General features: G+C 30.9%; 5 protein-coding genes and 1 long non-coding RNA gene across 7 annotated transcripts; 3 read left to right on the forward strand and 3 right to left on the reverse strand.

Annotated features, from left to right (window-relative positions):
* Positions 1 to 133: 133 nt before the first annotated feature.
* LOC117236013 (CD63 antigen-like) lies at positions 134 to 10,866 on the reverse strand. Of its 2 annotated transcripts, none has more exons than XM_033498578.1 (5): positions 10,632 to 10,866; positions 1,251 to 1,439; positions 978 to 1,154; positions 651 to 854; positions 134 to 444 (listed from the first exon to the last, which is right to left on the reverse strand). In XM_033498578.1, the coding sequence occupies exons 1-5, from the start codon at positions 10,689 to 10,691 to the stop codon at positions 364 to 366; spliced, it is 711 nt and encodes a 236-aa protein (XP_033354469.1). In that variant the 5' UTR covers positions 10,692 to 10,866; the 3' UTR covers positions 134 to 363. The 2 variants fall into 2 exon arrangements, with proteins under 2 accessions (XP_033354469.1, XP_033354471.1); XM_033498580.1 differs by lacking the exon at positions 10,632 to 10,866 and adding an exon at positions 7,791 to 8,008.
* LOC117236012 (tetraspanin-3-like) lies at positions 10,717 to 14,485 on the reverse strand. Its single transcript, XM_033498577.1, has 6 exons — positions 14,063 to 14,485; positions 12,655 to 12,843; positions 12,278 to 12,442; positions 11,978 to 12,193; positions 11,746 to 11,907; positions 10,717 to 10,923 (listed from the first exon to the last, which is right to left on the reverse strand). The coding sequence occupies exons 1-5, from the start codon at positions 14,120 to 14,122 to the stop codon at positions 11,761 to 11,763; spliced, it is 777 nt and encodes a 258-aa protein (XP_033354468.1). The 5' UTR covers positions 14,123 to 14,485; the 3' UTR covers positions 10,717 to 10,923; positions 11,746 to 11,760.
* Positions 13,586 to 14,376, forward strand: LOC117236015. The gene is made up of 2 exons (XR_004493766.1): positions 13,586 to 13,936; positions 14,016 to 14,376. It is a non-coding gene; the product is annotated as an uncharacterized LOC117236015 (long non-coding RNA).
* A 469-nt stretch (positions 14,486 to 14,954) lies between the features above and the next one.
* LOC117236014 (protein FAM177A1) lies at positions 14,955 to 15,770 on the forward strand. The gene is made up of 3 exons (XM_033498581.1): positions 14,955 to 15,172; positions 15,241 to 15,363; positions 15,495 to 15,770. The coding sequence occupies exons 1-3, from the start codon at positions 15,101 to 15,103 to the stop codon at positions 15,744 to 15,746; spliced, it is 447 nt and encodes a 148-aa protein (XP_033354472.1). The 5' UTR covers positions 14,955 to 15,100; the 3' UTR covers positions 15,747 to 15,770.
* A 188-nt stretch (positions 15,771 to 15,958) lies between these two features.
* Positions 15,959 to 20,414, reverse strand: LOC117236010. The gene is made up of 11 exons (XM_033498575.1): positions 20,336 to 20,414; positions 20,049 to 20,143; positions 19,803 to 19,957; positions 19,593 to 19,723; positions 19,382 to 19,517; positions 18,938 to 19,316; positions 18,335 to 18,870; positions 17,875 to 18,247; positions 17,469 to 17,794; positions 17,145 to 17,379; positions 15,959 to 17,076 (listed from the first exon to the last, which is right to left on the reverse strand). The coding sequence occupies exons 1-11, from the start codon at positions 20,412 to 20,414 to the stop codon at positions 16,714 to 16,716; spliced, it is 2,808 nt and encodes a 935-aa protein (XP_033354466.1). The 3' UTR covers positions 15,959 to 16,713.
* A 382-nt stretch (positions 20,415 to 20,796) lies between these two features.
* LOC117236011 (ubiquitin-like protein 7) lies at positions 20,797 to 22,788 on the forward strand. The gene is made up of 4 exons (XM_033498576.1): positions 20,797 to 21,188; positions 21,383 to 21,588; positions 21,659 to 21,795; positions 21,869 to 22,788. The coding sequence occupies exons 1-4, from the start codon at positions 21,044 to 21,046 to the stop codon at positions 22,422 to 22,424; spliced, it is 1,044 nt and encodes a 347-aa protein (XP_033354467.1). The 5' UTR covers positions 20,797 to 21,043; the 3' UTR covers positions 22,425 to 22,788.
* The last annotated feature ends 1,611 nt before the right edge of the window (positions 22,789 to 24,399 follow it).

The raw sequence follows: 24,399 nt of genomic DNA on the forward strand, positions 1-24,399 counted from the left end.
AAAAATATATTAACCCCTTAATGATTTACATTCGAGAATTTTGGGCCGAAAACGTAAACAAGCTATTATATATTATATTACATGTTATATTTGGGCCGAACATCGTATTGCGTGCTATGCTCGTAGTTGTAGGTTAAGGGATTAAATAACATGTTTATACATTTCACATATCACATATACAAAGTCAAAATTTAAACAAAAATTGTGCTTCAACTTAGAAAAACAGGCACTTTTCCCGTCTTCGTTTTCATTGATCCATTTAAAAAAATATCTAAATTTGTTTTCATAGAATAACTGCACTTCTTCTGTCACTTAAGATCAAATTATTAATGGTAGTGTTACCAATTATATTACTTTTCGTTTTTAATATATATTTCTTTGATTCCTGCGTTCAGCGTTCCTTATAGAATTTGCCAAGCAAAGTGCGAATATGATTCCGATCAACTGAAACATGATATACATAATTTATATACAGATCTTACATATTCCTACTATATTTTATAGTACACTTACATATACTTTATGTTGTATATATACATAAAACACAGAAGGAATTATAAAATATCGTGAAAATCGGCACAAATACGGCTCACTAGTTTTATTTACGACTAACGCGATATTTACTGAATACAGCGATAAAAAAAACTTACCTCAACACCGGCAATAGCAATAGCTAAGCTGCCAAGTACAGTTCCAGCGTTCGAGATCGCTTGCCTTAGTTCTGGCACACAGCCTACCTCATACACATCGTTTGAAGAGCAGGTTTGATTTTCTGCTAAACCACAGCAACTTGGCGGAATACGGAGATTGTGGAGAATGAAATCTTTCGAAGAATAGACACCACAGCAATGCAACTGTACAAAAGCAATCCGAATTTGATATATCATAACGTTTTTAGATAGGATGTTTTTCGGTAAGAAGAATGTTTTTCAAGAAACGAATACTTTCTTTCATTTAACAACCGTAAAGTTACTTACGCTACTCTGCACAATATCAATCACTCTTGTGCTTTCTTTGTCCGTGCCGTAATTTTTGAATATCTTCTCGTAATTCTCGGAGATATCAATCTTGTCATCGCTGTTTTTAACAACAACAAACACATAAACAGCAACTGCCACTTGCACGATTAAGATGAACAAAAGGAACGATGCGAACTAAAAGAAGGAAATAATTTGTATCTTATTAAGTAATATCTTTATAATAAAATGTTAGGTGGAATTTGAAGTGATAAATATGATCAATATATTTACGGTAATTGTCATGCAATGACTCTCCCGGATGGCGCCACAGCATCCGAAAAATGATATTATGAAGATTATGCTGCCGATAACGATCAACGTTATCGATGGGAATAAAAGATTGGTATCAATGTGATCGGTTATTTCTGACACTCGCAGATGTACAATAACGCCAAGAGTTAAAATAGCCAATCCACATATCTGCAACACGTAAAAATGTCAAGGATGAACAAAAATTCAATTTGAGTAAATATAATACAAAATATAATATATGTCTAATATAAGAAATATAAAATTTACAAAAAATATCAATTAGAGGATTATTTGATAATATTTAATATTATTTCATTTTAAATTAATTTTTGTGCCACTTTTAATCGATTGGATCGTCGAGTTTCTAAATATATATACCGATTGAAGGTTAAGATAGCAACTTATTACATCACATTGCACAATATTAACCGGTTGGCATTGAACATTCTGTAGACGGTACACTACAATTGCAACCGTCCGTAGGTGAATTTAGGTCATGTTCCAGGTGCGAGCCAGGTGGTAGTTGAACAGACTTTCAACAAAGTATACTGACAATAGACCTGGAGCAAATCAGGATCTTTTCAATAAAATACACGTTCAATGGTATAACTTGCACAAAAGAAATGAGCAACCAAAAAAGAAGATAATAAATATCGTTGGACAAGAAAAAAGAAATGTTAAAAATTCCTATAGTAATATCAACGGACTTTTTTATCAATAAAATTTTGAGTCATCATTGCCTTTCTGTAATGTAAATTATCTGCACTCCATATTACTTACAAATTTACCAAAATCCACGATGATTCAAAATAAACAGAATACAATACATGTAAAGAATACAATATTCTAAAAATTTCATTTTTATTTTTGTAATGTTTAACAACTAAGCACAGTATCTATATAAATGAATTTTCTTGTTAATATCAAGTGTCTCATTGATAAAACAAGAACAATGATAATGCTATCTGCTCGATACTTGAAACGTTTTTTAGACAAGAGACAAGAAATATTTACAACGTAACATACGCAAGTCTTTCTAACTAATACAATATAAGTAATAAAATTCTAAGTAATACGATCCTGCATATCATTGTTATGATTATATCGAAATATAAATTTTGATTGATATAAATATCTCTTTTTAATCGGATAACTAACTTCAAAATAGATACTCTTCCATGAAACCATGTTATCATAGGAAAGTTATCAAAAATTAACGTTTTAGGAATTGTAAAAATATAATGCGATTAATAAAACGGAGTTATTAATTTTTTCTATTTTACAGATAATATCAAATCTTTCGTAGAATTTTACTACCGATCAAAAATATAATAATAATAGCTACTGTAAAATGTAAACTGTAAGCGATCGTGGATAATAAGCAATCAATGATAAGATATTGCTATGGAATACAATCATTTGATTAAAGTAGGAAATAGACCGATAAACGTTTCAGTGAAATTGCGATTGCTCGAAGTTTTGTTTAGATTGGATGTGCACAAATATTGATCATGGCATCGAGATCAGATAAATAACTTCTTAAAATATTGAATTGAGAAAAAAGCATTCTCGAGGGCTACTTCGGCAACGTCTAATCACAAAATCGGTTAGGAATCACTTGAGATCACGCAAAATCGAGCAGAATTAAAAATTCACGATATTGAATTTGTCAAAATTAATAATAATTAATAATTTTCTAGGTTTTATTGATTCTAAACCATACATCATTGTGCTCACTATCAGAACAATTCATTTTCACAGATCAAATTAAAGAAAGAGATTCTAATGTAGCGTAACTTTCTTTTTTAGAACTAGGTGAGATTCTAGTTTTAGAAGTTAAATTATATTTCACGAGAATAAACAGATCAATGGTTGTACTTCGCTTGAGTAAAGCCAATTGCATATCAATACGTAAATACGCCGTTTGTATCCTTGATACTTTATATTGTAGTATATTTCCTTTGTGTCTCGCGTATGTTTGAAACTATTGTGATCGATACTGAGAGTTGGACATGTGCGAATGTCTGTCACGCAATTTTTAGTCCGCGATGTGAATTTATCATTTGAAATCTGCTTACAATTCCTCGGCTATAGCTTCCTCGAGTTGGAGGACTGTACACTTCGATTTACTTGGAGTAGTTATTTTCAAGTTATTATTATTATTCTTATTATACAAGCTTCTACAGTAGATTTTAAAGAATCGAGAACAATTTGAAGATCGATGCACAGACTCTTAAATGATGAATATCTGACACGGAGGAGCTCATGGGAATTCAAGACTGATTCTAAGTGGCGTGATGCATTTTGTCGAGAATAAATTCCAATAAAAAAAAAGTGTAACGGCGCGTTATTTAATCTATGCATTATTCAGAAATTATGATACTGTGCCTCTCTCTATCACTCTCGATGATGAAACATCAATATATTTACAAGCTATTTACGTATTTCTTTCGATTCAATTCCCAATTATTATCACCCTACCTTTGATCAGAAAAAAAGATACGTAAATTGTTGAATTCCAATTGAAGTGTTATTATTTAATTATATATCCATAAAATTAATCGTATTTTTGTTTAATATTTTTACTTAAATAAAAATTTTTATATGAGTCTATAATGACGAAGATGACATTCGAGAGAAAATTATCATGATAATTGTAACGTCTAAGATGTCTCTCACTATAAGGATTAAGAGTTAAGAACTTTTGAAGTCATATCAAGCTGGTTTAATCGGACACAATATTCCTAGACGTGATAACATGAATAGTCAGAGAATAGAGAACACGCGAGCTATATACTTGATCGCTCAAACTAGATGACATCATCCTATTCAACATATGCCTCGGTACTGACTTCCTCTGAAACAACATACGTCTCTGTCGATGGAAATAAGTTTCGAATTGACTTTGTCTGAACTGTACGTTCTTTTAACTTGCAGTTTGTTTCTCGTATTCATTTATATCTCCGCCTGAACAAAGATTCTTTCTGAATGAAGAGCCAAGGTCTGCCATCTGGAACTTTCTAAATGAAAATCGTGTAAAAGTAGTTTGTAGCTTGAAATATTTGAAAAATAATACTGGACAACTTTATAGATAATACCAAGTTTTCCAAGAAATCAACAGAAATATAATCGATATTCAATAACACAGAGTTTATCTTGAGATCGTAATCAATGATTTTAATAAAAAACTAAACTAAAAAAGCTAATTACAGTACCATGATAATAATCTTATTTTACGTTATTTACGTTAAAAGCAACGTTAACAATAAATCATAATATATTATCAAATAATTGAAAGAGACAGTTTAGAAATTCGGAAAGATTAATATTTTAAACAGAAAATATTATTCATATATGTTAATACATTTCACATTTCCAAATAGGAAAAAATATTCTAACGCCAGTAATAGTTCGTTTTGTGAGTACATAAATCAATTTAGCCGTAAAGCTTAATGCTTGCAGTTAAAACTACTATAGGCGTATTGATAGTTTCAGAGAACGATACTTATTGGCACGTTATTGCTGTTAATTGACGGTATAAAGCATCATCGTTCTATCATCTAGAGTTCTTTTAAACATGCAATGCAAAGTTAAAACGAAAAAGAAGAAAAAAATATATATTTTCAACTGTGTCACGTAATGGAAATGATTTCAATTTCAGAAAAATCAACTATCTTGCTAGTTTTCTAGAACGCTAATAAAACCTGTTTTCGGTTTGAAAAACAGCGAAGCCTTGAAAAGTGTTCCGTCGCGACACAAAAGAAACGTTGCCAAACGAGCAACGTCTTCTTTTCCTTTTCTCTGTTTGAAAAATCTCGCATACGTAGCTACGTTTGTAGTACCTGCGCGCAAAATACCCGAAATATACCGAAACGCAGATGAGTCAACATTTCCAGGACAAGGTTTTTGACGCATATATAATCAAGTTCGTGATAACAAAACTATAATGAAACGCGATACAGTCGTCGAAATTTATGAAAGACTGTGAAAAGCAAACGGAACCGGTTATTTCACCATTGATCCGATATTTATCTCTATTCTTAGAAAGAGTAAAATCGTGTACTTCCCTGTTGCGGCGATACTTATCTTTGTGAAATGCTACAAAAGTCGATCCACTGCATTCCACGAATGCGTTAAAAAATTACGAAAACTATGTTCATGTACGCTTTTATATGTTAGCTTGTTACCATGATTCCTTTTTACACAAGTCGATTCCTCAAATAAATCTTAATATAAACTTAATTGTTTGTATATGTCTATAGATTAATATAGATCATGATTTTAAGGTAGAAATTTTGCGTAAGATTAATCGCTAATATTAAATACACAATGTAAATACGATAGAGCAGGTTTATATGATAATGATATATTAAATAACTACATAAAATAAATAGTACAACCTTGCTTTATAGATGAACTAATTTATCGCGAATATTTTCTTTTTTATATTGCTACTTCGTATGAATTATTGATCGCGTAGAAAACTGGTCAAACATTTGGAGTACGTCATGCGTTAGTATGTGTAATGTATATCGTTTCACAGAATACAGAATGAGATTTAAGTTTATCTTCAATAGATTCGATAGCCGACCAATGTGTCAGGCAATCTTTTTTACTCGTGTCGGATTAATTGTCTGGTTAGGGAGAAAGAGTTATCAGCAATATACTAAATAGATGAATTGTATATATCGATTGTTTGACATACAAAGAATCCAGCTCAAGTTATTTCAGTCAAACAATCAGTCTGATTAATTCTTTTTATTCGTTTACGTAATGAATTAAAATTTAAAAATGCCAATACTTAAATATTATCTCATTCGTCAAGCTATTATATTACGGCAATCTCAGAATTTCATTTAGTTTTACGTGCCAATTTTATATAGGTTTCTGTGCCAAAATTTTATTTACAATATAGAAATCACACAGTGGACAATTTAATCTCCGTTTATTCAACGCTAGACGTGCTTGCAATATTGTACTTTTTCATAATGGACAAAGACAAAGAAGAAAATATACTACCGATCGCATGATCCCGTTTCGTACGTGATGTAACCAGTAACTACTGATCTCACAGTACCTCGTGGTACGCTCGAAAATTACTATGTTACGTAAAAAATCTAATACAAAAGACTGTGAGTAAAAAAAAAAGACTATGTGTAATTATATGCAAAATGGTTAGAAGAGAAGCAAGATTTGACTGAAATAATGAATACGGTTATGTGGTGGAAATATTTTTCTGATTGAACCATTCTCTTCCAAATATTTATATATTCGGCAATTATACAAGAAAATCAAGAAAATGCCTTCGATTCATCTAACTTATTCACTATACACAACTTCTTTACCAAAATATACAGACTATCAAAGAGCTTTACGGCATCTCACTAGGAAGCTATGATATGTATGTAAAAGCAAACAATTCAGAGAATTCAATATTTTTTAAAATTATTTTTCGACATTTATTGTTAAATAGACAAAGCGTAATTTTCAGCTATAATATTTTTATTTTCATATTTCAGTGCTAATGTTACTAGTATTATTGTCGACGTTAATTAACACGATTTCAGACTTCCTGGAAAATGGCGTCATATATATAAATTGTGAGATATCTCAGAACATGCCCATAATCACGAGCAAATACCGCATGACGTTGAATTTACATCGTGATAGCGATTAAATTTCACACCAGCGTATTCTAAAACTCTACCTATGTATGAGTTCTTAATGACATAACGCACAATACAAGAAACGATTCCTTTAATTAACGTGGAGATATCAACAACTATAATAAGACATACACCGAATATTTCACTTTGCAACGATTCCTATTATTCATAAAGTGTTCTTACATAAACACATCTCATTATATGTAATTTGCATTTTTAACTATGAATGTACAGTAGTATGAACTCTGAATTCATCCAATATTATGAAATATTAATGCAAAATATATGTAACATGTGTAAAATACATGCTCGAGTAACTTGAATAATATGATAGTGTTTAGAAACGGAATATAAAGGTGCGTTCTTAACGATCCATAAAATGTCAAGGATACTACAGTTCAACCGAACCTTGACTAAAACGTACAATTTAGAGCAGAATTACATCCAGTTTTTCTCTGACTGGAGGGGAGTTTCTCTGAAGAAATGACGCAATTCCATTGTAAAACATGCAAACCGTTGTGATCTAATATCCCAGTTTTATCGTGGCAGTTAAACATCAGAACGTGCTTTCTTATTTCTACAACCCTAAAATTCCAACCCCATTTCCTGTTTTTCTCTTGCTCTGTTTCACAAATAGAAAACCAGTTGGTGACTAAACCTAGTCTCGACAGATTCCCTAAGAAATATTTAAAACTCTTTTTAGTACCTTTTTCTCTTCCACTATAAACTATTCCTTTCCTAAATTTAAGAAAGAAGAAGAGCCATCTATAATCCGGCCATTTGGTAGGTAAAACAGTTTAAAGGTTTTTGAATCGTGATCTTGCAGAGCTTGTTGGCTTCGAAGTTTACTTACCAAAAATATAAAATTAAAAATAAAAAGCAAATATTTAATACAATCCGAGATGCAACTCATCTTGATCTTTTCACCACACGATTTTGATGACAAAAAATTAAACGACACAATCGAAACAGAAGAGAAACGCGCGTAACGTCACAAGGACGATCGAGGCGATACGCACACTGATCTAACGAGACGAACGTGGAACGAGCATTAAAAACACCTACGGTTAGCGTATCTACCGCAATACGTGAGAAAAAGTCTCTTCATTCTATCTCTGTTTCTCGTCCACCAATGCAACATACACTCATCATTCGGGATTCCCTGGCAACCAATGATTCGCGTTTACGTCATTTGTGAGAGAATGCAATTTCTTAACACTATATGCAACACTACTATTATTAAAAAAGACGAAGAGAGAAGAACGTGCTTGCGAGAGATCAGTAACGTAACCTTAAGACATAAAAACGTAAAATCTCGATAAGGAAAAAACGATAAGAGTTCAGCATGAGTTTACAATCATGCAGTTTATATATCGTCTCCACTGATAATTTGCCAAGAAACAATTATGTTTTAGATTACTAAAAATGTTATGAAATTTTACTTTTTGATCAGTATCGATTTAAAGACTACATTTTTATCTTGAGATTACATTATAGAAAAAAATTATTGAGGTTGAGATATAGATGTTCTACTTCAACTACTCTATCTAAGCAAACTTTATAAAATCGAGAGTACACCACAGTTCTAATACAACTTGAATCGTTACATCGATTATTTAATATGTCCGGTTCACATTATGATTAGGGTTAGGGGCGTGTAACGAATCTTCATTTGAATTAGACATTGTTGTTATGCAATAGAGAAGATATTTACTAATACAAATATGATTATTAGTACAAGTGTGGATATTGCAGAATTGACAACCGCGGTCAACGGGATAACAAATGTACTTTCTTACAAAGTCTAAGTTGGACTCGATCTACTTGTCTACGGCACAAGTATTATTAAACTAGCTCTTTGTTAAAACGTAAAGTATTCACCGAGCGTAAAAACGCTATGTAACTCGCTAATGAGACCTCACGAGAGAATGACTTTCCGTCACGATGATGCTGCAGAGGAAAACTATAATGGGGTGTGTCTAAGGACACGAGGTCATCGGATTCGTTAAGAAAAGTCTTCGTTCGGAAAGTGAGGGAAATTGATGTTGTTGTTAATTGGTCAATTTCCATGTTGGTGGTTAGAGAAGGATGCTAGCCACCCTTGAGGGAAAGTTGCTAGTGGGAAGCATCGTTCGTGAAAAAAATAGATTTCCCCTATCTTCCCGTAGTTGGGACAAAGACTGTTTGTCTGTTTGAAGGACTTCAGTTAACTAAATCTTAAAATTTGTAACGGGTCCTCAGGCTAGCTGAACATATACTGTGAAGATGCGTCGACATCTGATAATTATCTTACCCGAAGAATGCGTGTGGCGAGCCACGAGACAGAAACCATTGGAATGTTTACTATCGAGTGCCGCTACAACTATTTCTTTTTAAGGAGAGCTATACTATTACCCCATACCTTTGTTAGACAAAGCGTTCATCCCTTGACCGCGGCTACGTTAGGCGACTGGTTGTCGCCTCGAGCCTAAGCTCAATATCACAAATCTCGAACAAATACAATCGAATTGAATGACGACAATTGCTTAATTACAATATCCCCAGTTGTTGGTAATATTTTATCGAATTGCGCAATGTTATTTATACTTATACATATTTACATGTATGTAACGATATTATAATACGCATTTAAATTTATGCTACATTTTAATTCGATGTTATTGCTATTCGTAGTTTGAAAAGATTGAATTCAAAAGAATACGAAATATAGAATAAATTATCTAGATTTATATCTTATATCTTTAAATATATTTGAGTAAAGAAAAGAACTTATTTTGTATATTTTGCTAAACATCGCCTAGTGTTGACAGTTCCCGAAAGGCTTAGTATTTTTCAACCACAACGGATTTTTCTTATCGTATGACTCATGACTCATGACTCATGGCTTATCATTTACATCGTCCTATGCTTAAACAACCGTGTAAAACTTTCTCTGACTCAGTATTTGTGACCCACCCTTCACTGTTATCTTTGTTGCTATTTCAAGTACTGTATAATGATTAATATTAAGGAAATATCAAATTTCACAGTTGATTGGCGCGATAATGTCGACGAAGAAAGCGTTAAATTTATTGCGAGATTTCCATAACGTATTGTTATTGATACTCGAGTAATCATAATTAATAACATTATAACGGTAAAAGAAAAATCATTATTTTTTAGTTCTTGAATAAGAACACGTTAAACGAAAGTATTAAAATCAAAATTGTTGAATAAAACCAAATTCACGTATAAAAGTTACTCAAATTTTTCAATTACTAAGCTCCTTTTACGCGATTAATAAAAAATCATAGAAGGACAGTAACGTTAAAAGAGATCAATATTCAAAATAATCAGTATTCAAAAATAGCAATGGTGATCGGTTACAAATCAAATACGGCGTAAAATCTATTCATATCGCATAGTGAAACGGCAGGCTACAGTATACTCTTTAGTAAATTACCAACGTGCCTTCGAATAATGCTAGAAAAACAGTAACATCATTACACGTTTAAACATTTTATAAGCACGGCATTCGCTTTTATCATTATTGCAGACAAGCTTTTTTCATTTCATTTATCTTTTAATATATTTTAAATGATAAATCGTTAAACAAGAACACATTGGAAAATTATAAGATATAAATTGAATATTACGTCATGGACAAATAAAAAAGATCGTGGAAATATGTTAGATTAATACTAAACATACTAACCGCAAAGATGAAGTTAAATATGAAAAGCAGGTATTTTATCATTCCTATTCCACAGCCCATCTTCGTAGCTTTTTTCTTTCCAGCAACTTCTGTTTCGAGAAAATAAATCCGTTAAAATACCAGAAGTAATTCGGAAGACGCGCAGAAAGATGCTCAACAGGTTAGGTTAAAGGACGGCACGAACCAGAACAGCAACACTTACAACACTGACGTCTCGCGTTCAACTGACGCTACTGACGCTAAGCGAAACGAGTTTCAGTCATGAAGCGTAATAGCGCCGTACCTGTCTTATCTAGAAAGATTAAAAAAGCTCTTGTATGAATTTCCCGTTGATTTTGATAACGTAACATTAAAAATATGAGTCGTAGAATATAAAATTCACCGAAGGGTTTACTGAAATTTTTAACGATCAATTTTAAACTTCTTAAAAACAATTCAACATCCGACCTAAGAAACTTCTAATAGCAAAGATTTTCGTGCTCGGAACTTATCGAAACTTAAAAATTTGTTATTTCATTTTATATATACATCAAGATTGGGTTTGATTTACTTACAATTATTTACAAACGTTTATTTTGTTCATATTAAAAGTATACAAATTTTTAATCAAAGTGTAAATCACTGACATTCTTGGTATAAGGATAAATCTTATAATAAGAGATTGATTTTCTCGCATTAATATATTAATAATATTTAGTAATATTACTTGATTCTTTGTTAATAATGATTTGCTTACTTTTTTGTGTTTAATTGTAAAATGTCTTTCAGCTAAGGAACTTCGTATTTGGTACATTTTGTAAAATGGCACAATATTTTGGCATAATTGTTTCATAACACCATGCAATGTACATGATATTTTTGTTACTGATATTTATGTTAATATTTATGTTAATATAATATTATGTATTTAACATATTCAATATAAACGACACTTTTAAAGTAAAGGAACACGCTAAAAAAAGATACCAAAGTACAGCACACAATCTCTATAAAATACTACAATGATTAAAATGAAAGTGCTTATGTAATGGAATACAGGCATAAACAGTAAATATCAAAATACAAATATTCCTTCTGAAGAGAATAAAAATTCAAATTATCATGCATCAGGCACCGTTTTTGAATATTTTCATTGATGATTCAGAAGATTATCGCCTGTTCCGAAATCTTTGGACGCTCGCTCGAGTGACTGAGAGATGACCATCATGTTCTTTCTTCTTTCCATCCTTTCTCGGCATGCTTTTACGTAACATGACATGCACGTTATGAAGCAGACCTAAAAATAGCAATACAATCACATTTCCGATTCTATCTATAGTGGTTAACTGATTAACAGATCTCATTACCTGTAATAATACTGAGCACAGTGCAAGCAAAAAAATATGAAGAAGAATCGATTTAGTACGATTTAATACTACATGCTGGCAACCACGCGTATACATGGTAGTACACACGCCTTTATCATCATTAGGATTTGCAAGTGATGAAGTATCGCAACAAGACCAAGGAACTGCATTTTGACTACGATAATCGGCTGGTCCGTTTATTCCACAACAATGTAACTAAGGAAGGAATACGTAAGTATTTAACTCGAATATGATATGTGATATATGAATTATATATTAACTTGAAGTAATTAAATGTACCTTTGAATGCATACGATCCCAACGAGACTTATCGTCCGTTATAGCAAGCTCAAATACATGTTCGAGATGCGCTATTGGCAACAAATCCACTTGTTCATGTCTAACAAGGGCCCAAATTCCAGCGCTCGTGTTAACAATTGTAACAATTATAAGCAGTACAGAAAACTAAACGAAAAATTATATGTTTCTTTATCGAAGATGGATAAGGAAGGAAATTTTATCGAAGAACAGAAAGCGATATAATGATCAGAAATATATAAATGTATATACTTATACACATATATACTTCTAAGTAAAATCCGTTATTGTTAAAAAAAGGTATTTACAAGCGTTATTAATTGATAATTGAAATAAATAATAATTTAAGGTTCACTTACAATTATAACTTGGCCCCTATTTGTGAAATCTAGGAATTGCCAAACGCACCAAGCTATCATACACGTTATCAAACCCATCACGGCCAATATTATCGCTGAACCACATACATTGCTAGACGTGAGGGATGAATATTCATACAACTGGTATATGAAATAACCCGCGCAAACACTTTCTATGATACCACACACCTATGGACAGTAAACAGAAAATTTTTTATCATTTATGGTGTAATACAATGAATTCTACGGTGATAACATACTTTAACATCTGTGATAAGCGATGATTAATTATATCTAATCTTGATGTTGCTTGTAATCGTGAGATTAAAGGTTTCGAAAGAGATTGGATGATAAGACATTTTAAGTTTTTATGAAATAACATTTCTCGCAAATTACGAATTTTGATTTTGACATCGATATTAAAGATCGATTTCACTCCCTTTTCCGTGAACAAATCGGTCTTGACATACTTTAGCATTATCACTCTATCTACATTTCAATTTCAGTTGTTGACTATAGATCAATTGAACTATAGATCATTATGTTGTTTGTCTATAAGTCCAACACAATATTAAAACCAATGTTACAAATATTTTTAATTAAATTTGATAAAAAATTTTCTTTGAATATATATAATAATGTTCTATTGCACAAATTTGCATTCACATATACGGAAGTACCAGTACGAAGGATTTGAGCTATCGATAATGCGATAATTTTACTGTGCATACGTGATATTGATATGAAAGCCAAACAAAGTTTATCTACTAGATATCAAAAACTTATGCGAATCTATATAAAAAATTTAGTTACGTAAACTCCAATAATTTTAACAAAAGAAAGCATTCTTTTTTCTTATTTTATTCTTATCTATTAATCGATAGATAATAATAATCAATAAATAAAAATAATTAATTGAAAAAAAAATACATAATAATTCAGAAGTCGAAACAGTCTTTATGCTGAGTAATTCATTTCTCCAATTATTTTTAAGACATTTTAATTCTAAATGTACAATAAAATTCTTCAATTTTCAACTCTTTTTAATCCTTACAATAAAGAAGAATAAATTTCTGCTGCATATGTATTAAAATCGATACGTAGCAACAACATTCGACTACAATCGAATTTCGAAACATAAAGGTTAAAGTGTCCAAAAGAATGACGGGGGAATAGCAAGCATAGTAAGTTGGCGGATATCCAATTCCACGACAAATCTAAAACTAGTCACCAACTGCTAAATACTTAATAATAGAATGTTGAAAAACGAAACTGAGAAAAGGTAATATCATTTGATACTTATCTGAGAACTTAAATAAGACAAATTTTCTTTGAGATAACATTAAATCGTGGTCCATCAGGCGTAAAAATAAACCATTTAAAATAAGGGTAGCAAATTTGCACTTACACCAATGATAATAGCACCACCGATGAGAAAGTACTGTATACAAACAAGCGTCTGTGCCATCACAAATTTATTAATAGAAATCACTTAAACAACATGAACGGAAGGTGTAGTTAATACAAGCCAAGGAAAAGAAGAAAGCGTCACTATCAGGTATCGAAGAACTGTCACCACGGTGACCAGGCGCAAACCTCAGACCTGAACCGACATTCCTTATAGCACTGAGCTACAAACGTAACCAATTATGCTACTAGCCTTATCAATAAAATTCGAATGTTATTACTTCATATAAATAATGTACGTTTCATGTTGCAATATATCTTTTTCCTCCTTTATTCATACCAAAGGATATATCTACACTTTTGTTTTTCATCGATTAAAATCGAGGATCATGTGTTTTCCATAGACAAGAAATAGTGTAGATGCAATAGAGAATTCTGATGCTAAAATACCGACCTCGCCAAAAAATCGATGATTTTTGCGCCCTCTATAATTTAGAATGAATACATAAAAAATTACGTATATTGAACCAGAAATGAAATTCAAAATAAATCTGGCATTTTATGGAATTTCTCGTTAACATATTTTGAAATATCCACTTCCAAAAAAATACTTTTTGTGCAGAATCGGTAATGTTGGGGATGACATTGAAATGGTAAAGGAGTACTAGAGCTCCGTATTACGGTATTACATATATAATACAAAAATACATTGAGTCTTAACTTATTGAATATTTGTGTATGAAATTCCATAACATATCATGTCTATTCTATCACTTGTTAATAACGAAACTTCGGTTTTCTTAATTAATTTAAATCTTAAATGGCCGGTATTTCAGAATATGTGATACAAAATCCCCTAAGATGTCAGATCTATACTATATCTTGTTAGTGCATGTTGATGTGACTGTATGACTCATATAAGAATGAGTAACAAGATATCCGTTGTTTTGCTTACCTTAGATTACAGATGTGAGCTGTCAGAGATGATAAATAATTTAATATAAGGTTGTTATTTCGTAAATAATTAAATTTATCGATTATGGATCCGAAGAAGAATGAAACTTGTGATTTATCGGATGTTATTTTAAACGAAACTGATACTGGCATGCAAGTATGTGATATTATAGAAGTAAACATTTGTCAAAATTGTATTTTTATTAAAATATAAAACAATTTTAGGACCGTAAGTCATTAAAACGACCAAAGCGTATATTGCATTTTTCGGATGGTGATTTAGAAGAATATTCTGAAGACGAAACAGATGTACCGCATATAAATACCACAGTGAATCAAATAGATCCAGTTAAGTTTTATTCTAAACTGCTATTACATCGAATAATACGACGTAATTACGTATTACGCCGAATTCTATATATTTTATAAATAATTTATTTCAATGGATTTTATACTAAATTAAAAAATAAAATTACTAGAAATCTCTGACTTGGTTACCGTGGGCATGGTATCAAACCACTTCAATTGGTAATAAAGTACTGGAAGGATGTGATTGTGTAGGTGAATGGTTAGCGGGTTTTTTCGGAATTACATCACCCAAGTATCAGTTTGAAATCAATGAATTCTATAGAATTCAAGCTCTTGAAAATAAAATGCAACGTAAACAGGATTTGGAAATGGGTGGGTGGAACGATCACAGCAAAAATAATATTGTAAATAATGTGCAATAAATGTATCATTAAATTATGCATTTTATAATATTTATTCATTCAATTATTATATTCATAAAGTATTTTATGATTCAATATTGCAAGTGTTCAAAAATCTTTAAGTTGTTACAGTGTTAAATATTTTAACAATTATAATCATTTATTTCAATATTACACATAAAAAATGTCACTTTTAAAAATACCTATGGTATCTTAATCATTTTTTACATATGTATTTAATAGTATAACAACTTTTAGAAATACCAGAATATATTGTATTTGATTAACACAAATTAATATTACAAACATATAAGTATAAAAGTGTTGTTTTAAGAAGAACTTAACAATACTGTAAGCTTTTGAATTATTTCACATTGGATACTAATTAAAGTATTGTTTAATACAATAGTAATGTTACTGTAAATTGTTACATATTGATATAAAGGATTCATAGTGTACAAATATTACCTTGTTTTAGTAACACTTAGTATTAAAATACTTTCGTGCATAGGTTTGTAATACCAATCTCGCCACAAAAATCTTGTACAATTTATATGTAATGACTTGGAAGCATATACACAATTACTTAATACAATCATATTAAATAAAAATAATTCTATAATTTTAATTCTCACTTTTCATATTATAAATTGGCAAAAACAATACTTTGTTATATAAATATCTTATTAGACCTTGAGAATGTTCCCTTAGATACATGTATAATTATTTTCACATAAATATTAAATGTTACTATAATATGAATTGTTCTATTGAAAAGAACAATTAAAATTGTATTTGAAATAAGTGGAATGCTATCATGTTACACTATTCTATACTAGCAAATTTTGTTATAAAGGAACATTCATAAGCTCTCTATATAATTGCTTTCAGCACAGCATGTATATACCTGCAGTCTTGTATAGCAGGAACTGATATTCATTTTGTATACTTATACAAATAGTCTTTTATATTTTCAAAGCTCAAAAAATTATGTTTCTGGCACGAACCTATGTAAAGCACTAGTCAAGACTAGTAGAGAGCTTTGAAGGCCCTGAGGTAAATGTCTTTGTAACCATGAACCTTTATACTGTTCTATATGAGCCAACATTTTGTTTGCTACATCAGTCCTAAATGTAGGAGGCAGATTACATATACCTAAATTAATCACTGCAAGGCCCATATTACTATTTGGATTAACACCAACGCCAATCAATGTTCTGCCAATTTTACATGCTGTTAACATTAAATCAGCGGTCAACTGGAGCTCTTGTAGTTCCATTGATGCAAATTTCGATGATAGACTTCCTTCATATAATGAATGTGAAATACGTTTAACTTGTTTTGTTACTTTCTATTAAATAAAGCGAGAACATTATTCATTTGTCTTTAATATACTCCGGGTTGTATAGTTTTTCTTACCGCAAATAAATCAGCCGAAAGGTATTCTAAATTTACATTATCCGGATCTGTTAATAATCTGTACAAAGTTGATCCTCGATTGTCAGGGATTTGTTGTAGATCTTTTGTTCCTTGATTCTTACTTAAAGTAAGTACTAAAGTATCTAAACGTCCTAATTCTAATATTGCATTACCAATTTTATATTCAGAATCTTGAAAAACATGAATATCTAATAATTTCGTAATACATTTCTGCCTGTAAAATAATATACAATTTCTCTTTTTAACACTTCTACATGAATGTGTAACAATTATACATTATTTTTAATTTAATATATTTATTACCTTGATCCAAATACTTCAGGTATTTCATAGTTATCATTGATACCTATATCTACTTCACTAGCTGGGTTCCATGCCAATCCTGCTGCTATTAAGTATCCAATCCATGCAAAAGGATGAGGAGTAAGATGATGACTTCCAGACCAATGAGCTACAACTATACCCACTGAATCCTGTTCAAGAGAAGTTTTTATTGCGTTCTTTGTATTTGCATATGTTGATGCTGGACATCCTGCTAAACTATTATAACTTGCTGTTCCAGAACTAGGTAATACATTACCACCTGCTGTTCTAAATGCTTCTGTCCATTCGGAAAAATCATAATCAGCCTGTAATATAGTATCTTATAATAACGAATTCAATTCAATTTCGATATTATATTTATTGAATCACATAAAACTTTATTTACCTGAAATCCGTATTCAACAAGAATAATATTACTGGGTATGTTATGAAATTCTGCTTTAGAATGTAAGCCATTTGAACAAAGTAGTAAAGTTGTATTTGGACCTAAATCTAAGATATGCCAAAGTTCTTGGAGACAAGAGTATGATTTAAATACTTCTGACATATCTGTTTCTATAGTTTCATTAACTGACAAATTCAAATCAAGGTTCTCTGCTTGAACAAGCAAATTAGCCAATCTAGGCCCAACATGAACATAACTTAAACTTGGAAATACTGCCAATAATTCTTGGAATATAGGCCACATTTGTGACAAATGATGTTGTCCTACGTTAGAATCAACATCCAAAGTTGGAACTAAATCCAAATGTCGATCTCTGAAATAAGAATTATTTACAAAACATATTTAAGTTACATAAACATAAGAATATAAGAAAAATAATGTTACAGAATTGTACACATACCTGCAGTAACGATCTAGAGTAACCATTTCTGATTTTGAATAACATAATTGCCAATCACAATTTGGTGTAAGTCTTGAATATAAATGTAAGTAAGATATTTTAAATGACGACCATAAATCGATCATATGAAGTAAGTATTCTAATGTAGGTATTCGTCCTCTCGGTGAGATATCTAACAGTATACCACGATGAGTAAATCGCGGTTCATCTTTTATAAAAACTGGTTCGATTTCACATGCTTCTGATTTACTATGATTTTTACTTAATCGCAAAATCTGTACAAAAGTACAAACTGCATAATGTAAACCAGCTAAACTTCCAGCACCAACTTTAATAGTATTTTGTGAAATATGCAATTGATATCCTTCAGGTGTATTAAACAGACTTTTATTAACTATACATTCAATTCGATTATCAGTTAATAATTTGCCAGAGCTAGGATGTACTTCACCAATTTTAACGTCATAACCTAATTCTAGTAAATGAGTCCTGCTAATTTCCCAAACATCTAATATTCTGTGTATGGATTCACTACCCTATATAACAATACATTGTATAAAAAACTGAATAAAACAATATTACAGTTGTCTATCAACAATATACCTGTATTATAGATATAAAAAGTTCTTTCCCAGCAATAAAAGATGTAGAAGAATTTTTCAATTCAACAATGGTTTTTGGTTGTGGCCAAAGTAAACTATAAATTCCATCTTTTTCTGTACTTTTAGTGGGACTTTCTTTGCCTGATTCGCGTAATGGTAAGTCATAAACTGGATCTAATGACTTGGTAGATTCAATAGAAAGTTGACTCATGTTACTTGAAATGCTTTTTTGACAGAAATTTCCATCTGTAAATGTTGCAGTTGGGCTATGCATTGTTTCACTGTCGTTCGATATAAAGTTTGATAAAAATCTTTGAAGAAAACAGTGCAAAGATTGTTTTCCTCTAGTAAGATCATATGGAGTTTTCCCTGCAAAAGTTCTATAACACAATCCTTTAAAATATGTTTAAGCGTATGTTATAGAAATACAATATTGCCTATTTACCCTTTAGTTGCTCGTACAAGGGGATTTGCACCAGCTTGTAATAATTCTTGACAAATAGCAACATCACCACGATTTACTGCATCATGTAATGGTATAGCACCACAGCCATTAACAGCATTTACATCTGCCCCTCTATCTACAGAAAAATTGTACATGTTAAATTAAAAAATAAAAAACAAGTTTCACAAAATTAATACTTTTAAAGTTTTACCAATTAAATATGTGACAATATCTTTATTTCCATAACAAGCTGCCCAATGTAAAGGAGTATTTTTACTGCCATGGGAATCCCATGAATTTACATTTAATCCAGCATCTAATAATTGTACTACCCTATCCAACCTTTAAATAATTGTATCCTTATATGTAAAATTATTTTAATATATCATATACTTATATAATAAAAATATTGATCACATACTCAGATGCAGCAGTTGCTCTTAATAACTCTTCAATATAAGTACGACGTATTATGTCACTTGATGCAACATCTACAGCATTATGTCCATTAGTATTCTGGACAGCTGGATTAGCACCACAGCTTAACAATGTTCGTACTATATCTGGTTGGTTTGCCTGTATTTTAATATAAACAGATAAAAAAAGATTTTAGTCCTTATGAACCTACACAAATTATTTGTTTATGATGTATGATATGTATGATTACCTTTGAAGCATATGAAAGGAAAGTACCTTCTTCTAAAAGTGGTTGATTTAGAATTTTTTCCTTTGTTATACCTTCAGTTGCATTGCCATTCTCACCTATCATAAAAGTGACATAAAGATTTTGAAAGATTGTACTTTAAAGGATTCAATATACGAATTATAGTCCATTTTACACGATACATTTTTATTCACTCTGTTATTCTATTTTAAATAAAAATATTTTATTTACAACATTATGTGATAATTATATTTAAAATTTAAATATAATGTAAAATTTGTGACACGTACATGCATCTAAAAGGGATCTAATTATATCGGTACGTCCATGTTCAATAGCTGTACGAATATTTTCGCAAATGTCTTGCATTTCTGCTTATTCTTATGTCATATCAAAGTTGTATATTGCACAACATTATAAACAAATTACTTGAATGTCAGCTATGAAAACTTATTACAAACATTTCACGGAACTTTCTCATCATATTGCTAGTGCAGCGTTAGGTTGCATATCGCAAAGATATCGATATACCGAATGTATTCAACATCGAGTCATCGAAATCATTTATCGATTTAGAAAATTTAAAAATGTTATTCCTAAGATATATATTTTAATAATTAAAATTTCAAATAACGTCAATTATAGTTCATTCCGTATGTAAATATAATGAATTTATTTTTATCTAATAGTTGGTTCCTTTTTAATTTATAATAATTTGAATATGTAAAATGTCGTTTGCATTTACTTGTTTTATTCTTATTAAAAGTCCATTCATAATAATAAAATATTAAAACGAAGTTAGTAAAAGTGATTTCAATCTCAATCAGTTAAAAATATATGATAGAGCGGTTAAAAGATAATGTGAAGTCAAAAGCAATAAAATGATATGAGGGACACAATAAACGCTTCATGATGATTTTGTAAAATCGAAGAGTGTATCGATTTGAAAGTGTATCGTGTTCGTGTTGTGTTTTCTGTGTAGTGTTTCTGTGACAATAATGAGTTCAGAATTGATTCTAGGTGTACGTTTAGATCCTCAAACATTAACTACCATTAAATTAAATGATATTAATTTTAAGACAAAGGTTGAAAAATTGAAATATGAAACAGCTGGAAGGGTTAACCTATCAAAAGATTTATTTGGTGAGATGTTTTCTTTGTTTCTTGTTTCCATTTCTCTTGTGAATCACAGTGTTTTAAGTTTTTTAACATTGAAGCAATAATGCAGTAATGATGTATTATAAAAATAATGTATAATCATCTTTGTTAAAGTAATTTTTAAATTATAACCATAAACATATTTAAAACACAAATATTTTTCTTTTGTTTTTCCATAGAATTAATTTATTGTGGATGTGTCCTTGAGGATGACATGACTTTAGAATCGTACGGTTTGAAAAATGGTTCAATGGTACATGTTTTAAGAAGAAGGGAACCAGAACTGCCATCATTTCCTAAATGCATATCAGAAGACGGAATTTTACAACTAGTATCTGCATTTAAGTCTTTCAAAGAAAATCCTGGGCTTCGAAGCGCTTTAAATGTACATTAGTTAATATGCACTTACGTAAAAATACTTAAATTTTATTACAAAATGTATTTGTTAATTTTAGCGCATAGGTAAGAAACCAGAAGTTATGGACAATATCATTTCATCTTCTCCTGGGTTACACGAAGATACAGTAGCAATTGCAATTTTACAAGACCCTGATTTAATGTCTTATTTCACAGACGTTGATACTGTTAGAAGGTAAATTCTATTATGTATATTTTTCAAAACTATAATTCTAGAAAATTATTACGTGTTTTAATTATATGAGTAGATTTGCAGAAGCACATCCAGTCTTGGTGGAAGCTGCTCAAAATATAGCTGCAGCTGTTCATGCTGAAGCACATAACAACGTAACTGTTGGCTCCAATTCTTCACTATCTAATTCACAGCCTGCCGCTTATTCTTATAGTTTAGACAATTTAAGTGGTGATGAAGAAATGGCAGGAGATTCTTCTCAGTCTTCAGATTCTACACAAACACCAAATTTATCTTCTAATCCAACAAACTCTACCGTTACTGTTGCACAACTTGCAGCAGCAGTTTCTAGAGCAAGAGCTGGAAGTTTTCCCCTCTCCAATCCTGCTTCTTCCACTTCAGCTGGCAGCACGAATTCTGGAATAATAACTACGGAAATGTTTACACAAGCTATGCAGCAAGTTCATTCACCGTCCGTTTTACCACGCTCTTCGGATTTACGACGAATGTTAGCGCAAATGCATGAACTAGGATTGCAAAATGATACATTAAATCTTCGAGCATTACATCTCACAAATCATGATGTAATAGCAGCAATTGAACTTGTGTTCAGCGGATTTAGCAATAATTAAGTTTATAAAATTAGAATCACCAGTGCCCTCATTTGAACATTATATACAAAAATATAACGGTATATGTCTTATTTTTATGCATTAAACTGAATGATCTTTATGAAATTTAAAAAATGGAAATTTTCTTTAATTTCAAAAGAACTTCAATCATTGTAATTTCTCTGGTTTTAAAAACAATTGTTGAAAATCTATAAACAAAATTTTCGAGCTAGATATATAAGATAAAACTTTTATGTTAAAATAAGAAAAAAGAATTATAATCTGTTTATATACTTTTGATAATATTAATAATTATATTTTATACAATTTTGTTAATGTACATAAAACCGACAAATATAAAGTAATAAAATTGAATACTTAGTAATTAATATGTTTATTTCTTGTGAAATATCTTTTATCATTTAATATTTCCGGAAACTGATGGTTTTGCTCATACATGGTTTACATACATACATGGTTTATGTTAATTTTATGCATTTTATAATAGCATGTGCAAACCATGTGGTATAATAGCGGTATTTACATTGCAATATTAAATAAATACGTCATACCCTTTAACTGCATGGTGATAAAGTTTTATTGCACTAAAAATAATATTAAAAATTGATCTATTACTCGATTCTTATTTGTTATTATCCGATACAGTAAATACATTTATACGCACTTATATAGAATAAAATTGAAATAAATAAAATTTTAATTGAAAATATTACAGTCTAATAAAATATTCAAATTAATACAAAATTTAAAACTTACACCAGATAAAAGAACTACAAATTTCACGAACTCAAACCTTAAACCTGCAATTGCAATACTACTATATATTTTTTATTTGAAACAGACGAAAAGAAGAATAGATTATTCATAAAGGATGTTCTGACAGCGAGTAAGTAACGTCTCGGAGGGCTTTGTAAGAAAGTGCATGTACAAAATAACGCTTGTATCGCGATGGTTTTATGACATGTGTCAAAGGTGGTGCACGTGTATGTATACATATTGGTACGAATGCGACTGCGTGTAAACTAGTGTACGCGAGCGCACGAACGGTTTAGCTAGAGTGAAGGGGAATTGTGCGATGTTCCGTCAGTAGGAATCGGGATTTTGTGACGGCTGGACGCGTCGTGGAGTGGCGAGTCTGAGAAATCACACGAGTACGTATGACAGAAGCGGCACGTGCTTACGCAAACATATAAGTGTACACATCGGTCCAATTCTCGTACAGTGTAAGTTCATTGACAGAAAGGACAGTCGCGTCGTGGTGTAACTGGACATTAGTTAAGAAGTTGCCGGCTTCGTTTTATGTTACCTGACATGCGGTCGATTATATTCCAGAAAAACATCGAATGTTAGCATCGTTGTTTCATATTCAATGGACAGATGTGAGAACAAATCGAAAGCGTGAATATTCATGGCGTGAGGTTATGGGGGGATCGAATACCTGACGGATACTCTGTTCTACTTGACGGCCTTTTTACCTGACTGAGAAAGAAGGTGAAGAATGAAATGCTTGCTTCTATTTATTCCCTTATACCTGATCCCTTTGTGAATGATTCCTTTTCGAGCATCTGCACTGGCCTTTCCCTTCTGTATCTATACGAATAATGCTACAAAGTACTAGACTTCATTCGCACGTCTAGGGTGAGTCGGCTTCCTTCCTACAATGAACCCCGTAACGTTTCTTCAAACTGTTTATTTTTTTAAAATGTTTATTTTCTCAGATTTTCGTCATTTCTTTAATAGAAAATTTTACAATATCTCCAATATAAAATTTTATTATATCTATTAAAATACATATTTTTCTTGGGTCAATACTGGGGTTGATTAATTCCGTTAGCAAATTTTTTAAAAGTTTGTGTTCTTACAATTAAATTTTATATATCTACATATATCTTTTATATATCTACGTGGATTGTCTATATATATATATGTGTGTGTATGTGTAATTACATAAATTAATCTTTCTTAGTTGCTAATC

Source organism: Bombus vosnesenskii, unplaced genomic scaffold (genome assembly GCF_011952255.1).
Source record: "Bombus vosnesenskii isolate JDL3184/JDL3185 unplaced genomic scaffold, Bvos_JDL3184-5_v1.1 scf7180000013339, whole genome shotgun sequence".
Taxonomy (NCBI): domain Eukaryota; kingdom Metazoa; phylum Arthropoda; class Insecta; order Hymenoptera; family Apidae; genus Bombus; species Bombus vosnesenskii.

Coding starts and splice junctions, on each gene's coding strand:
- LOC117236014 (XM_033498581.1), top strand. CDS start 15,101: ATGGATCCGAAGAAGAATGAAACTTGTGATTTATCGGATGTTATTTTA. Junction 15,173..15,240: donor AAACTGATACTGGCATGCAA/GTATGTGATATT, acceptor AAACAATTTTAG/GACCGTAAGTCATTAAAACG. Junction 15,364..15,494: donor CAGTGAATCAAATAGATCCA/GTTAAGTTTTAT, acceptor TAAAATTACTAG/AAATCTCTGACTTGGTTACC.
- LOC117236012 (XM_033498577.1), bottom strand. CDS start 14,122: ATGGCACAGACGCTTGTTTGTATACAGTACTTTCTCATCGGTGGTGCT. Junction 12,194..12,277: donor GGGATCGTATGCATTCAAAG/GTACATTTAATT, acceptor TTCCTTCCTTAG/TTACATTGTTGTGGAATAAA. Junction 11,908..11,977: donor TGTGCTCAGTATTATTACAG/GTAATGAGATCT, acceptor TGCTATTTTTAG/GTCTGCTTCATAACGTGCAT.
- LOC117236011 (XM_033498576.1), top strand. CDS start 21,044: ATGAGTTCAGAATTGATTCTAGGTGTACGTTTAGATCCTCAAACATTA. Junction 21,189..21,382: donor CCTATCAAAAGATTTATTTG/GTGAGATGTTTT, acceptor GTTTTTCCATAG/AATTAATTTATTGTGGATGT. Junction 21,589..21,658: donor GGCTTCGAAGCGCTTTAAAT/GTACATTAGTTA, acceptor TGTTAATTTTAG/CGCATAGGTAAGAAACCAGA.
- LOC117236010 (XM_033498575.1), bottom strand. CDS start 20,414: ATGCAAGACATTTGCGAAAATATTCGTACAGCTATTGAACATGGACGT. Junction 18,871..18,937: donor TTTTTATATCTATAATACAG/GTATATTGTTGA, acceptor ATTGTTATATAG/GGTAGTGAATCCATACACAG. Junction 17,795..17,874: donor TTGTTGAATACGGATTTCAG/GTAAATAAAGTT, acceptor ACTATATTACAG/GCTGATTATGATTTTTCCGA.
- LOC117236013 (XM_033498578.1), bottom strand. CDS start 10,691: ATGGGCTGTGGAATAGGAATGATAAAATACCTGCTTTTCATATTTAAC. Junction 1,155..1,250: donor GTCATTGCATGACAATTACC/GTAAATATATTG, acceptor TCCTTCTTTTAG/TTCGCATCGTTCCTTTTGTT. Junction 855..977: donor TTGATATTGTGCAGAGTAGC/GTAAGTAACTTT, acceptor GCTTTTGTACAG/TTGCATTGCTGTGGTGTCTA.